Raw genomic sequence first — 12,884 nt, 5'->3', positions numbered from 1 at the left:
CAATCTCTCTCCATTTAAATAATATACTGCTTTTCTATTCCTCCTGCCAAAGTGGACAAGTTCATATTTTCCCACATTATACTCCATCTGCCAAATTTTTGCCCACTCACTTAACCTATCTATATCCCTTTGCAGACTCCTCGGCCCCGACATTAGCGGGGAGGCGGGTTGGCAGCGGGGGAGGGGTGGGCGATTGGGCGTGGCAAACCCGCATGAACCAAACTTACCGTTTCCGATGCGATCGCACATTGATTGCTGATGATTAACGTCCTCTCCGGGTTTCACGCCCGGCAGCTAGCCTGATTGACAGGCTGGCTGCCATCGGAGCTGCAATGCGGGGGTGGGGGGGGGCGGGAAAGAGAGACAGCAGACGTCATCCGGTGGTGGACTGGAAGACGGGGGGGAAGGAGATGGGAAGACTGGGGGGAAGATGAGGGGAAGATCTTGCGGGGGGAGAGTGGAAGATCAGGGGGGAGAGGGAAGATCGGGGGAAAATCAGGGGGACATCGGGATGGTGAAGGGGGGGACATCGGAGCGGGAGACATCGGACATCGGAGCAGGTTTCAAAAGGTAGGTGCATTTAGTGTTTTAATGTTATTGCATGTTTTTTTTATTTAATATATTTAGTTTCTTTCTCCCTGATCCGGCCCTACACGCCTGGTTTCAGCAGGCATGAATCAGAAGCGGTGGGCATGCCGCCCAGGTAAGTTAAAAATCTTTCTAATCACTTACTCTATCACAGGTAAAGTGCCTTTGACTCTTTGACTGTCATCCTGCCGGCTTTAATTGACGGAGGGACTTCCGGTTTCGGGTCGCCCGCACGCATACAGGTGGGTCCCTGGGAAACTCGAAAGCCGGCGGGTTGGAGCCGGCTTCTAAACCCGAACGGGATTTGCGTGATTTTCAGAACCCCCCCCCGGCCCCACATTTGCCTCCTAAAATCAACTTATGTCCTCTTCACAACTTATTTTCCTACCTACTTTTGTGTCATCAGCAAATTTAACAACCATACATTCAGTCCCTTCATCCAAGTCATTGATCTAGATTGTAAATAGTTGAGGCCCAAGCACTGATCCCTGTGGCACTCCACTCGTTACATCTTGCCAACCTGAAAATGACCCATTTATGCCTGCTCTCTGTTTCCTGTTAGCTAACCAATCCTTTACCCTCCACACCATGAGCTCTTATTTTGTGTAGTAGCCTTTGATGTGGCACCTTGTCAAAAGCCTTCTGGAAATCCAAGTACACCACATCCACAGGAGCCCCTTTATCCACGTTGCTTGTTACTTCCTCAAAGAATTCTAATAAATTAGTCAAACACGATTTCCCTTTCACAAAGCCGTGCTGACTTTGCCTGATTTCATTGAGGTTTTCGAAGTGCCCTGCTATAACCTCCTTAATAATAGATTCTAGCATTTTCCCTATGACAGATGTTAAGCTAACTGGCCTGTAGTTTCCTGCTTTCTGTCTCCCTCCTTTCTTGAATAGAGGAGTTACATTCACTATTTTCCAATCTGATGGGACCCTTCCAGAATCTGGGGAATTTTGGAAAATTAATACTAATGCATCTGCTATCTCTGCAGCCACTTCTTTTAAGACCTAGGATGAAGCCCGTCAGGACCTGGGGACTTGTCAGCTTTTAGTACTAATAATTTTTTCAAAACCCTTTCCCTGGTGATTGTAAATGCTTTAAGTTCCTCCCTCCCTTTCAACTCTTGATTCACAATTATTTCTGGCATGTCATTTGTATCCTCTACAGTGAAGACAGATGCAAAATATCTGTTCAATTCATATGCCATTTCTTTATTCTCCATTATTAATTTGCCAGACTCACTCTCTAGAGGACCAGCACTCACTTTACTTACTCTTTTCTTTTTAAATACCTGTAGAAACTCTTACTATCTGTTTTTAGTGGCAGCATGGATATGAAATTGGCTAAGTGACAGGAAACAGAGAATAGAGGTGAATGATTGTTTCTTGGACTGAAGGAAGGTATACAATGGTGTTCCCCAGGGGTCAGAACTAGGGCCACTGCTTTTTTGGATATATACTAATAAGAACATAACATAAGAATATAAGAAATAGGAGCAGGAGTAGGCCAATCGGCCCCTCGAGCCTGCTCCGCCATTCAATAAGATCATGGCTGATCTGATCCTAACCTCAAATCTAAATTCATGTCCAATTTCCTGCCCGCTCCCCGTAACCCCTAATTCCCTTTACTTCTAGGAAACTGTCGATTTCTGTTTTAAATTTATTTAATGATGTGGCTTCCACAGCTTCCTGGGGCAGCAAATTCCACAGACCTACTACCCTCTGAGTGAAGAAGTTTCTCCTCATCTCAGTTTTGAAAGAGCAGCCCCTTATTCTAAGATTATGCCCCCTAGTTCTAGTTTCACCCATCCTTGGGAACATCCTTACCGCATCCACCCGATCAAGCCCCTTCACAATCTTATATGTTTCATTAAGATCGCCTCTCATTCTTCTGAACTCCAATGAGTAGAGTCCCAATCTACTCAACCTCTCCTCATATGTCCACCCCCTCATCCCTGGGATTAACCGAGTGAACCTTCTTTGTACTGCCTTGAGAGCAAGTATGTCTTTTCTTAAGTATGGAGATCAAAACTGTATGCAGTATTCCAGGTGCGGTCTCACCAATACCTTATATAACTGCAGCAATACCTCCCTGTTTTTATATTCTATCCCCCTAGCAATAAAAGCCAACATTCCATTGGCCTTCTTGATCACCTGCTGCACCTGCAAACTAACTTTTTGATTTTCTTGCACTAGGACCCCCAGATCCCTTTGTACTGCAGTACTTTCCAGTTGCTCGCCATTAAGATAATAACTTGCTCTCTGATTTTTCCTGCCATAGTGCATAACCTCACATTTTCCAATATTGTATTGCATCTGCCAAATCTCCGCCCACTCACCCAGCCTGTCTATATCCCCTTGTAGGTTTTTTATGTCCTCCTCACTCTCCGCTTTCCCTCCCATCTTTGTATCATCTGCAAACTTTGATATGTTACACTTGGTCCCCTCCTCCAAATCGTTAATATAGATTGTAAAGAGTTGGGGACCCAGCACCGACCCCTGCGGAACACCACTGGCTACAGGTTGCCAGTCCGAGAATGTACCATTTATCCCAACTCTCTGCTTCCTGTGAGATAACCAATCCTCCACCCATGCCAGAATATTACCCCCAATCCAGTGATTCTTTATCTTGAGCAATAATCTTTTATGTGGCACCTTGTCGAATGCCTTCTGGAAGTCCAAATACACTACGTCCACTGGTTCCCCTTTATCCACCCTGTACGTTATATCCTCAAAGAACTCAAGCAAATTTGTCAGACATGACTTCCCCTTCGTAAAGCCATGCTGACTTTGTCCTATTAAATTATGTTTATCCAAATGTTCCGCTACTGTCTCCTTAATAATAGACTCCAAAATTTTACCCACCACAGATGTTAAGCTAACTGGTCTATAATTTCCAGCCTTCTGCCTACTACCCTTTTTAAATAAGGGTGTTACATTGGCAGTTTTCCAATCTGCCGGGACCTTTGCCGAGTCCAGAGAATTTTGGAAAATTATTACCAAAGCATCCACAATCCCTGTTGCCACTTCCCTCAAGGCCCTCGGATGTAAGCCATCAGGTCTAGGGGATTTATCCGCCTTGAGTCCCATTAATTTACTGAGTACCAATTCCTTAGTGATTTTAATCGTATTTAGCTCCTCCCCCCCTCGAGCCCCCTGTTTGTCCAGTGTTGGGATATTCTTAGTGTCCTCTACCGTAAAGACTGAAACAAAATATTTGTTCAGCATTTTTGCCATCTCCATGTTTCCTACCATTAATTTCCTGGTCTCATCCTCTAAAGGACCTACGTTTGCCTTAGCCACCCTTTTTCTTTTTATATAACTGTAGAAACACTTGCTATCTGTTTTTATATTTTTTGCTAATTTATTTTCATAATCTATCTTCCCTTTCTTAATCAATCCTTTTGTTACTTTTTGCTGTCTTTTGAAGACTTTTGAGGACTTAGGTGTACAGGGCACAATTTCAAAATTTGCAGATGACACAAAACTTGGAAGTGTAATAAACAGTGAGAAGGATAGTAATAGAATTCAAGAGGACATAGACAGGTTGGTGGAATGGGCAGACACATGGCAGATAAAATTTAACGCAGAGAAGTGCAAAATGATACATTTTGGCAGGAAGAATGAGGAGAGGCAATATAAACTAAATGGTACAATTCTGAAGGGGGTGCAGCAGCAGAGAGACCTGGGGGTGTACGTGCACAAATCTTTGAAGGTGGCAGGACAGGATGAGAAAGCGGCTAAAAAAGCATATGGGATTTTGGGCTTCATAAATTGAGGCATAGAGTACAAAAGCAAGGAAGTTATGTTGAACCTTTATAAAACACTGGTTCGGCCACAGCTGGAGTATTGTGTCCAATCTGGGCACCGCACCTTAGGAAGGATGTGATGGCCTTAGAGAGGGTGCAGAAAAGATTTACTAGAATGGTTCTAGGGATGAGGGACTTCAGTTACGTGGATAAACTGGAGAAGCTGGGGTTGTTCTCTTTAGAGCAGAGAAGGTGAAAAGCAGATTTGTTAGAAGTGTTCAAAATCATGAAAGGTTTAGATAAAGTAAATAAAGAGAAACTGTTCCCATTGGCAGAATGGTCGAGAGCCAGAGGACACAGATTTAAGGTGATTGGCAAAAGAACCAAAGGCGACATGAGGAAAAACTATTTTACGCAGCAAGTAAATATGATCTGGAATGCGCTGCCTGAAAGGGCGGTGGATGCATATTCAATCATGGCTTTCAAAAAGGAATTGGATAAATACTTAAAGGGAAAAAATTTGCAGGGCTACAGGGAAAGAGCAGGGGAACGGGACTAACTGGATTACTCTTACAAAGAGCTGGCACGGGTTCGATGGGCCGAATGGCCTCCTTCTGTGCTGTAACCGTTATATGATTCTAAATAGATTATATCTCACTAAATGACACCTTGTTCTATTAACAGCTGGAATACCTGACACTGTACTAGTTTAATAATTTCATGCATTTTTCTCTTCTGTATCTGATCATGTTACAACCGTGAATAAAATAAAGCACTCGAAATTGTCAGCTTACTGCTCTGCCGTCGGAAGCACAGTGAGGCAGAACATCTGTCCACTGCTTGAAGAGGCTGCTGACCCCAACCTAAATCAGAGCAGCCTCCTGTTTCTCTGAGATTAATTATCCTTGCTCCTCACCTTCTTTCGGGCCTTTGGAGGGCCCAGAACAGAAACCATGCCTGCTCTTAGCAGGTGATGGATCTATTGGATCTAAGAGAGTCAAGTTGGCAGAATACCTGGCATTATCCGGAAACAGCCAAAACTTCTCTAAACTGCTGCTGGGATGCTGGGGCACAAATGGAGGCTCATTCCCCACCGCCACAAGGCCTGATTTCCATCTCCCCCAGCCAGGAATTTCAGGCCCAAAATTTCAAAAATGCCTTTTTACCACTAATAGCAATCTGTGCAACAAAACATATCACTAATATACAGCATGTGTACTAACCATATTCAACCCTCCTGTTTTTGGTAAACAGAGGCAAAAATTAGGGATGAAAAGCAACTGATGGGCACCATTAGTGAAGAAACCATACATTAAGGATAGCAATTCATAGTGCAAAAATGTTAAAACATCTATGAGTGTTCTTTTCAGAAGTACGCTTCTTTAGTTCCCAAATACATGTGAGAACATTTCTATTACGGAGTTTGAACAATAGCTTTTCTCTTTGCGTGAGAGTCCTCGGTTCTACTTTATAACCATTTCAATATTCTTCATTAAGCACACACAAACTACTATATTCCTGTTTGTATTTTGAGCCCTGCAGATCTAAAGATAATAAAGTTACTTCTGATATAATAATAGCTGAAACATACAATCCCTGCTAAATTTTTCTGGGGAGGTGGTTTGGGACATAGCTGTCAAAGAAGGTGGGGGGAGGGGAAAAGAGCAGTCAAAGGCAGGATAAACCTTTGGACCCAGGAAGGAAGGGGGCCCAGCCACCCGACAAAGATGAAAAAATATTACTTGCAATGAGTTTGCTCATGGAAGTTGGTTTCATTCTCTAAGCATCAATAGTTTGGAAGGGGAAAGCACTTACAGATCTGCTTCCAGACAAACTTATGAAAATTTGAAGTAGTTTATAAGAAATAGTAAAACACAGGAAATTTCTCCTTTCTTAAGCTGCTTTCAAATCTTTGAATCAAAATTACCAGAATACTGTAAAATAATTTACATATGAGCCATCAATTCACAGCAGAATATTGTTTTATGGCATGTCTATGGTTACAAACAGGCTTGAAAAACACGAGAAAGATAAACACACTAAATTAGCCTATTTCTAATGGCCATAACAAAAAACACCAGCACAAGCTTCTCAGCCGCTTCTCAGAATCTTCATTAACCTTAGACCACTACTTCCAGTCCCTGTCACATAACATTTCCTTGACAGAACAGTTAAACACTTGTAAAAGTTATGTTTGACCTTGACAAAGAACGCAAACAAAGGCCTCAGTCAAAAATTGTAAACAATTTTACAACACCAAGTTATAGTCCAGCAATTTTATTTTAAATTCACAAGCTTTCGGAGGCTACCTCCTTCCTCAGGTGAACGATGTGGAAAAGCAACTGATATCGTTCCACATCGTTCACCTGAGGAAGGAGGTAGCCTCCGAAAGCTTGTGAATTTAAAATAAAATTGCTGGACTATAACTTGGTGTTGTAAAATTGTTTACAATTGTCAACCCCAGTCCATCACCGGCATCTCCACATCAGTCAAAAATGCCATTGAAAGATCTCCACTATGCAGCCTTACTTCAGACAGTTAGAGATCCTCCCTTCACAAACAGCAGTGCTACACTGAACCACTATAAACATAAAAATTGATAACAGATTACACCACAGAAAAGTTTTCGTGGCATCACAGTGCGGGAGTGTACTGGTGCTTCAATATGCTGTACTACAGAACAGTAGGGCATGACCATACGTCTCCACATGGCAAAGCCTTGATCTCAGTGGACCTAATCGGGAGGAACCAAAGAGAGTTTCAGCATTTCCCCATGTCAGTGATGAAAAAATAGAAACAAAATCAGCTGGAAAGCCATTCTTACTTATTTTCTAGCAGCTAACATTAGCAGCGATCTGGGAACTGGTTACCTAATCACACTCCTAGCTAGGAATGGTATTTAGCCCAAACAAAAGCTAAAAAGGCAGTAAAAGTATATGTTTCTAAAAATAAATGTATTAAAATGATAATAAATAATTTTTATTAACTATTTTTACCCTATCTGCCTGTTCAGCTGTTGTAAAAAAAATTCCAAGGCACTATTTGACAGGGAGCAGAAATTTCTCCCAGTACCTTGACCAACATTCCTCCCTCAATCAAAAAACCCCAGATAAATTAGTGATTCATCTCCTTGCTGTGTGCAATTGGCTACTGACAACAGCACTTCAAAAAAAGAATTCATCGGCTGTGAAGCACTTTGAGATGTCCTGGGAATGTGAGACAAGATGCTACATAAATGCAAGTTTTTTTCTTTCTTAACTCATTTGTAGCTTCATCAAACCTTGAGCTAGATCTATGTTCAGAAAATATCTTGCATATTCTGCTCAGTAACAGAGTGTCCTCCACACTGGTTGAGGCGGACAAAAAGCTTGCAAATAACTAGAATTGCATCCTGCAGGCCGCCTTTTTGATTACCGGCTATGGAAGAAGCAAAACTGTAATTTGTTAACAATTGCCGAGTATCATGACACAGTCTAGAATTTTCTTCAGTTAAGAGTGTAAACATGTTGGTACAGCTTTCAGAATTTCATAGTTGATTACTATTATTTTAGACACCTTCAACTCTAATAAAATCGCTTCCTCTTAAGATCAATGTTTTGCATATCTAAATTGCTTTTCTAAAGCAAAACCATAGGTACAAAAAATAAACCTGGATAGGTCAAAAAGTTGAAAGCAATCTCATCAATAATAACTTAAAAGGTTTAAATTCAGTGTAAATCTAACAAGCCTAAAATAGGGATGGAACAAGCTTCAAAGTTTCAAACACTTCACTTGGATCAACGTACATACACTTTGACTTTGAAATTTTGCAATATCCATGACACAACTGAACACAGCAAATCATCTGAATGTAGAGATAAGAATTCAAATGCTAGAAATTTGAAATAAAAGCAACATAGGACAATTTCTACTAATCCAGCCTGTTTTCCAAAAGGTAACACATTTTTAAAAATCTCATTACTGGGAGCATCATCAAACTAACATTTCGTGCCACAGAGTAGGAATAGGTGCTCAATTCCTGATACAAACATACGAAAAGGACGGGAAAAGACCTACTGGCCCATCCAGCCTGAGGTGACTGCATCGAGCAGAGATGAACCAAGCAGAAGCTGTGATGTTTCCATCCAGGAGGAGGGGAAATATCAGGAGAGAAGAGCAGAAACTGCAATGTCTCCAGGCAGGAAGAGAGAAAATCCAAGGAAAGTCACAGCTGAACAGTTGCTGTAGCCTCCTGTGAGCCAGTTTCAGGGCATCACGAGCAAGACATACATGCACCCTCTTGATCTCAGGTGTCAAAGCATAGATGAAGCAAAGAGGATAACAGAAGAATATAAAGCAGGAAAATTTACCCAAAATACCCCTATAAAAGCAATATTTTTTTTTAAAATGTCATAAATGCTTTCTCTTAAACCAATGAAACAACACAATGGGAGTAATTGGAGAACTGGGGTCATTTTCTGACTTTGCACCCCAAGTAGACAGCCTCACCTATTAGGAGCACATATTGGAAATTCAATTCTTCCACTCATTTAGAATTAATGGTCGGAAAATCAAAAAGCTGCACACACCCAAATGTTCGATATGAGCTAACGGCAGGCGAGGCTCCCCACTGGGAGGATGAAGTCAAAAAATTAGTTCTAACATGTAAACCCACTGACATTCCACATGAATATGCAGCAACTTTAATTCAAATTAAAACTTAACTATTCATATACAGTTAATATTCATATCAGCACCTTCTAAAGTCTTTTTATTTATCAAAATACAAATGTTAATTTTTTTTAAAAAACAGGCACGTTATGCATTTTACAATATCTTCTGACCCAGAATCTATGCACATAAAACAATGATGCCTGTGGCCTTACGGGCCTTTTCATGGTCCTTTCTCAGGCCAATGATCTAAATACGTGGACACCAGGGGAGAAATTGGGCTCCAGCAGCAAGCGGCATGAAATCGGCAACACATGGAAAACATGCGCCCGAAGACGGAGGCCCAAAGCTTGTCACAAATTGGGCCTTGGGCCTCATCTCCGTAATTCCAGTGGGCTATGGATGCCAATCGGGCGTCCCAATGCAGCTCACCGGTCCGATGCTGAGTCTGCCCGTAAGTAAGTCCAATGGGCGGGGCGGGGAGAAAGCAATCGGGATGGGTGAGGACGGGTGTCGGCAGCAGCTCACATTATTTCTATGGAGCCAGGAGTAGCACACCTGCGCTTGCTGGCTCCACATCAACGTAAGTGGAAATGGGAAAACTTACCTCTTGTTCGGCAACCTTCAGCAGTCCCTTTAAGGATTGCTGGTTAGGCTGGTGTAGAACTGAGTGGAGCATGCATGGCCCCTTGAATAGCATAATCGGGCCCAATGCCTCTGGCTGACTAAAAGGCGTTCGATCTGAAATGGCGGCCAAAGTTCAAGAGCAGATCAGGCCTGTAAAACGAGCAAAACAAGATTGAATTTCTCCGCCACCGTCTTTTTAGTATATCCTAAAACAATTACGAATTTAGAGAATGACAGGGCGATTTTAACTCTCCTGATTACTGGGAAAGGAGAAGGGCAGCAGCTAATATAGAGGCGTTCTATTTCCCGCTCCATTCCTGTTGATCTGCGATTTCAACGCCATTGGTTTTGACAGCAGAGGAGAGTCCCACTAGACTTCACAGGAGCTTCATTAATAAATGCAAATCGGGATCCCGGGATCTCAGTGGAATTTTAACCTGCTCATGAGCGAAGTGCCTGCCACGGCCGCGCAGCCAGCTAAGGTGAGTTACAAAAACTTTCTTTACTGGGCCCTGAGATGCAGGAGTGCTCTTCCAACACCCACAAAGGAAAGTCTGGGCCTCTGCTGCCCCAGGCTCCTCCCCGCTCTCCAGCCACGAGACCCTTCCTGGAGCTACCTTGCTGCCGGTAGCCTTCTTCAGATGCTGGTGGCTAGCCTCCAGGCCGCCCGATTTTGTCCTCCTCCACCGGCCAGCCACCACTTGCTGCCAGAAACGGATGAGCAGCTGAACGGTGGGATTCAAATGAGTCCTGGCAGCTAAAATCTGCCGGGCCTCCGCTCCCGCCAGCAATTAAAATCGGCCTCACATCGTTACTACCGAACATGTTCACAGAGTTCTAGTGCTATAATTTGGATACAGTCGTTGAACCTGCACAAAGCAGATTGAGTGAAATTGCCTGGTTTATATTTTTGCCACTTAATGGAATGAGGTTTGATTTTTAAAAAAACTTGTACACATAAACATGCAGAAATGAGACTGGTTGAAGGGCAGGGGATAATTTTGTTGTATGGAACACAGAATGAAGGACATACAATACCTGGCAGAACTGCTTACAGTTTACACCAGCATGCTTCTGAAACCTATATTGAGATAGACCTAGTAAAAAACAGCATTAATCCAGAATATGTGTGATTTCTATTGCCAAATGGAGGTCAGATTTTAGCTGACTTTGAATCCAGTTGGCCATAAAAAGTGCATATGTATTTCAAATATGTGGACAGATTACCAGTCGATTAAAGGCAGGATGTATCATACAATGTTTCTTGCTGTCTGATTAACAAGAGCAGCTTTGTCCTTTTGTAGATAGGCAAAAGTAACAATAGACGTAGCTTAAAACAAGACAAAACTTAGGGCACATTCTTCATGCCCAACCTGCAACATTTCAGAAGATCAATTTGCAGTAGTGAAGTGCTGCCAAGCAGGCTTCTTTTTTCCTTAAGTTGCCATGGAAACTGAACATAGCCGTTCACAAGAGTTAAGTCTTTAAAATGTGAAAGCCAACATACAGACAGGTCCAAGTGTTCCTCACCTGCATTGTGGCGTGCAACATATCCCAGTGCCCAAGCTGCTGCTTCCTTCACTCCTGGATCAAACTCCTCCAAGCAGATCACCAATGCATCCAGTGCCCCACAATCCACCACTGCCTGGGCTAGTTGAGGAGAGTGTTTGGCCACGGCTCTCAACACAAAGGCTGCAGCTTTCTTGTAGAAACGCTTTATAAAAATAGAAGTATTTGGTAAGCAGCTTATCCAAATATAACTTTGTGATGCCTAATTTTAGATGTTTTTTTGTGGCTAGGAAGAACCCAAATAATCACAGTGCACTACAATAACACTAGTATTAAATGTATTTTGTGTATATATGGCTTTTTCTAATATATAAAAAGATTTTTTTTTTAAATTTACAATGTTCTTTAAAAGGACCTTTGCTGTCATTATAAAATAGCATGCCTATTATTTTACCAAGTTTGTACATGGGCATATGCACTGGCACAACCATTGATGTAATTACATCATATTCATCAATCATTCCACTTTGTTAAAGGTTTAAAAGTGAACATAACCAAATGAAAATTACATTGCAACAGCTTGCACGGTAGCTGATAGATTATCTGCTGCTGTGTTGACTTTGTGAGTCGGCCAATATGGTGGGTCTGAAGAAGTGTTTTAAGAGCAGACTAGTCATCACCGTTCTTTTTATTAAACCTGCCCAAAATGGTTTCCTTGTAGAATAGAGTTCGACACCAATATGACAAGATGAAGTGATTGGAGCTTTCAAGATATGACCAGAAACTACAATGAACAGCACAAAAAAGTGAATCATCATCTATATTATCTTGAAGTTAAAATAACTAAACCTTGCAGCATGATGATCAGTAGATATGAATATACATTGACGTATTCTTTCCCTTTTGAAAAAATGTCATACAATTTTAATTTTAAAATATGCATTTGACTTCAACAAGTGAGAAATTATTACTGTTTTTGAAATGTATGAAGATGGCAATTTAATGAGCTTCTTTTCTAAACAGATTTGAAATAATGTGTCATCACTGTGATCATCAACTTTCAAGTCAGGAAGGTAGTTTTGCCCAAGGGACAAGCAGATTGCTTGCATGTGCAGCTAAACTCTACATGAACTGACTAATTAGCTTCCTTCACTTGCCCTCAGTCACTAAAGTATGATAGGCCTTTTGTGACCCCGCACTAATCTGCTGGTGCCCTCAATGATCCCAGCTAACCACTGTCTCACAGCTGCCTGACAAACTAAAAGCCAATGTGCAAAGCCTCGTACAGGCAATTTATGTTGTTTTTAAACGGGATCCCTTCAGTAGGGGAAAAAATACAAAACTAGCTCACAGTTGGAATACAAATCACCATGGCACACAGAATTACATTTATCTTAATATGTGCTTTCATTCTTCTAAGTAGTGAAAAACTGCACAGCTCTACCTTTAGTATTACACAAATATTATCTCTTCTTTGATCTCAGTGTAAAGGAAATATGAGGTCTTACATTTTGTTCTGCCAATGAATACACTAGCTGCGGAAGAATGTCTCCCTTAACAACAGCCTCAGCCAGATCATCATTGTAATTGGCTAGACGTCCCAGTGCCAATGCTGCTGTCTGCTGAATGCTTGGAACCACATCTAGTAAGAGGGGCCTCAAAAGAGACATCACACCTATAAGAAAGATAAAAAGCAAGATTACATATTTTAATTTTATTCTACAACACTGTGATTTCTTAGCAGTTGCTTTTTAATTA

At 41.7% G+C, this 12,884-nt stretch overlaps 1 protein-coding gene across 2 annotated transcripts in view; it reads right to left on the bottom strand.

Annotated features, from left to right (window-relative positions):
* The window catches only part of spag6 (sperm associated antigen 6), a 140,779-nt gene that overhangs the window by 71,728 nt on the left and 56,167 nt on the right, over positions 1–12,884 (bottom strand). For both annotated transcript variants that reach the window (XM_068007118.1, XM_068007117.1), the window contains exons 3-4: positions 12,635–12,801; positions 11,148–11,331 (exon numbers count right to left, since the gene is read on the bottom strand). In XM_068007118.1, coding sequence (XP_067863219.1) covers positions 11,148–11,331; positions 12,635–12,796 — 346 coding nt within the window. In that variant the 5' untranslated portion in view covers positions 12,797–12,801. The remainder of the gene's footprint in view (positions 1–11,147; positions 11,332–12,634; positions 12,802–12,884) is intronic.

Source organism: Heptranchias perlo, chromosome 2 (genome assembly GCF_035084215.1).
Source record: "Heptranchias perlo isolate sHepPer1 chromosome 2, sHepPer1.hap1, whole genome shotgun sequence".
Taxonomy (NCBI): domain Eukaryota; kingdom Metazoa; phylum Chordata; class Chondrichthyes; order Hexanchiformes; family Hexanchidae; genus Heptranchias; species Heptranchias perlo.
The sequence above is the reverse complement of the archived record's forward strand: the minus strand, read 5'-3'. Positions and strand labels throughout refer to the sequence as shown.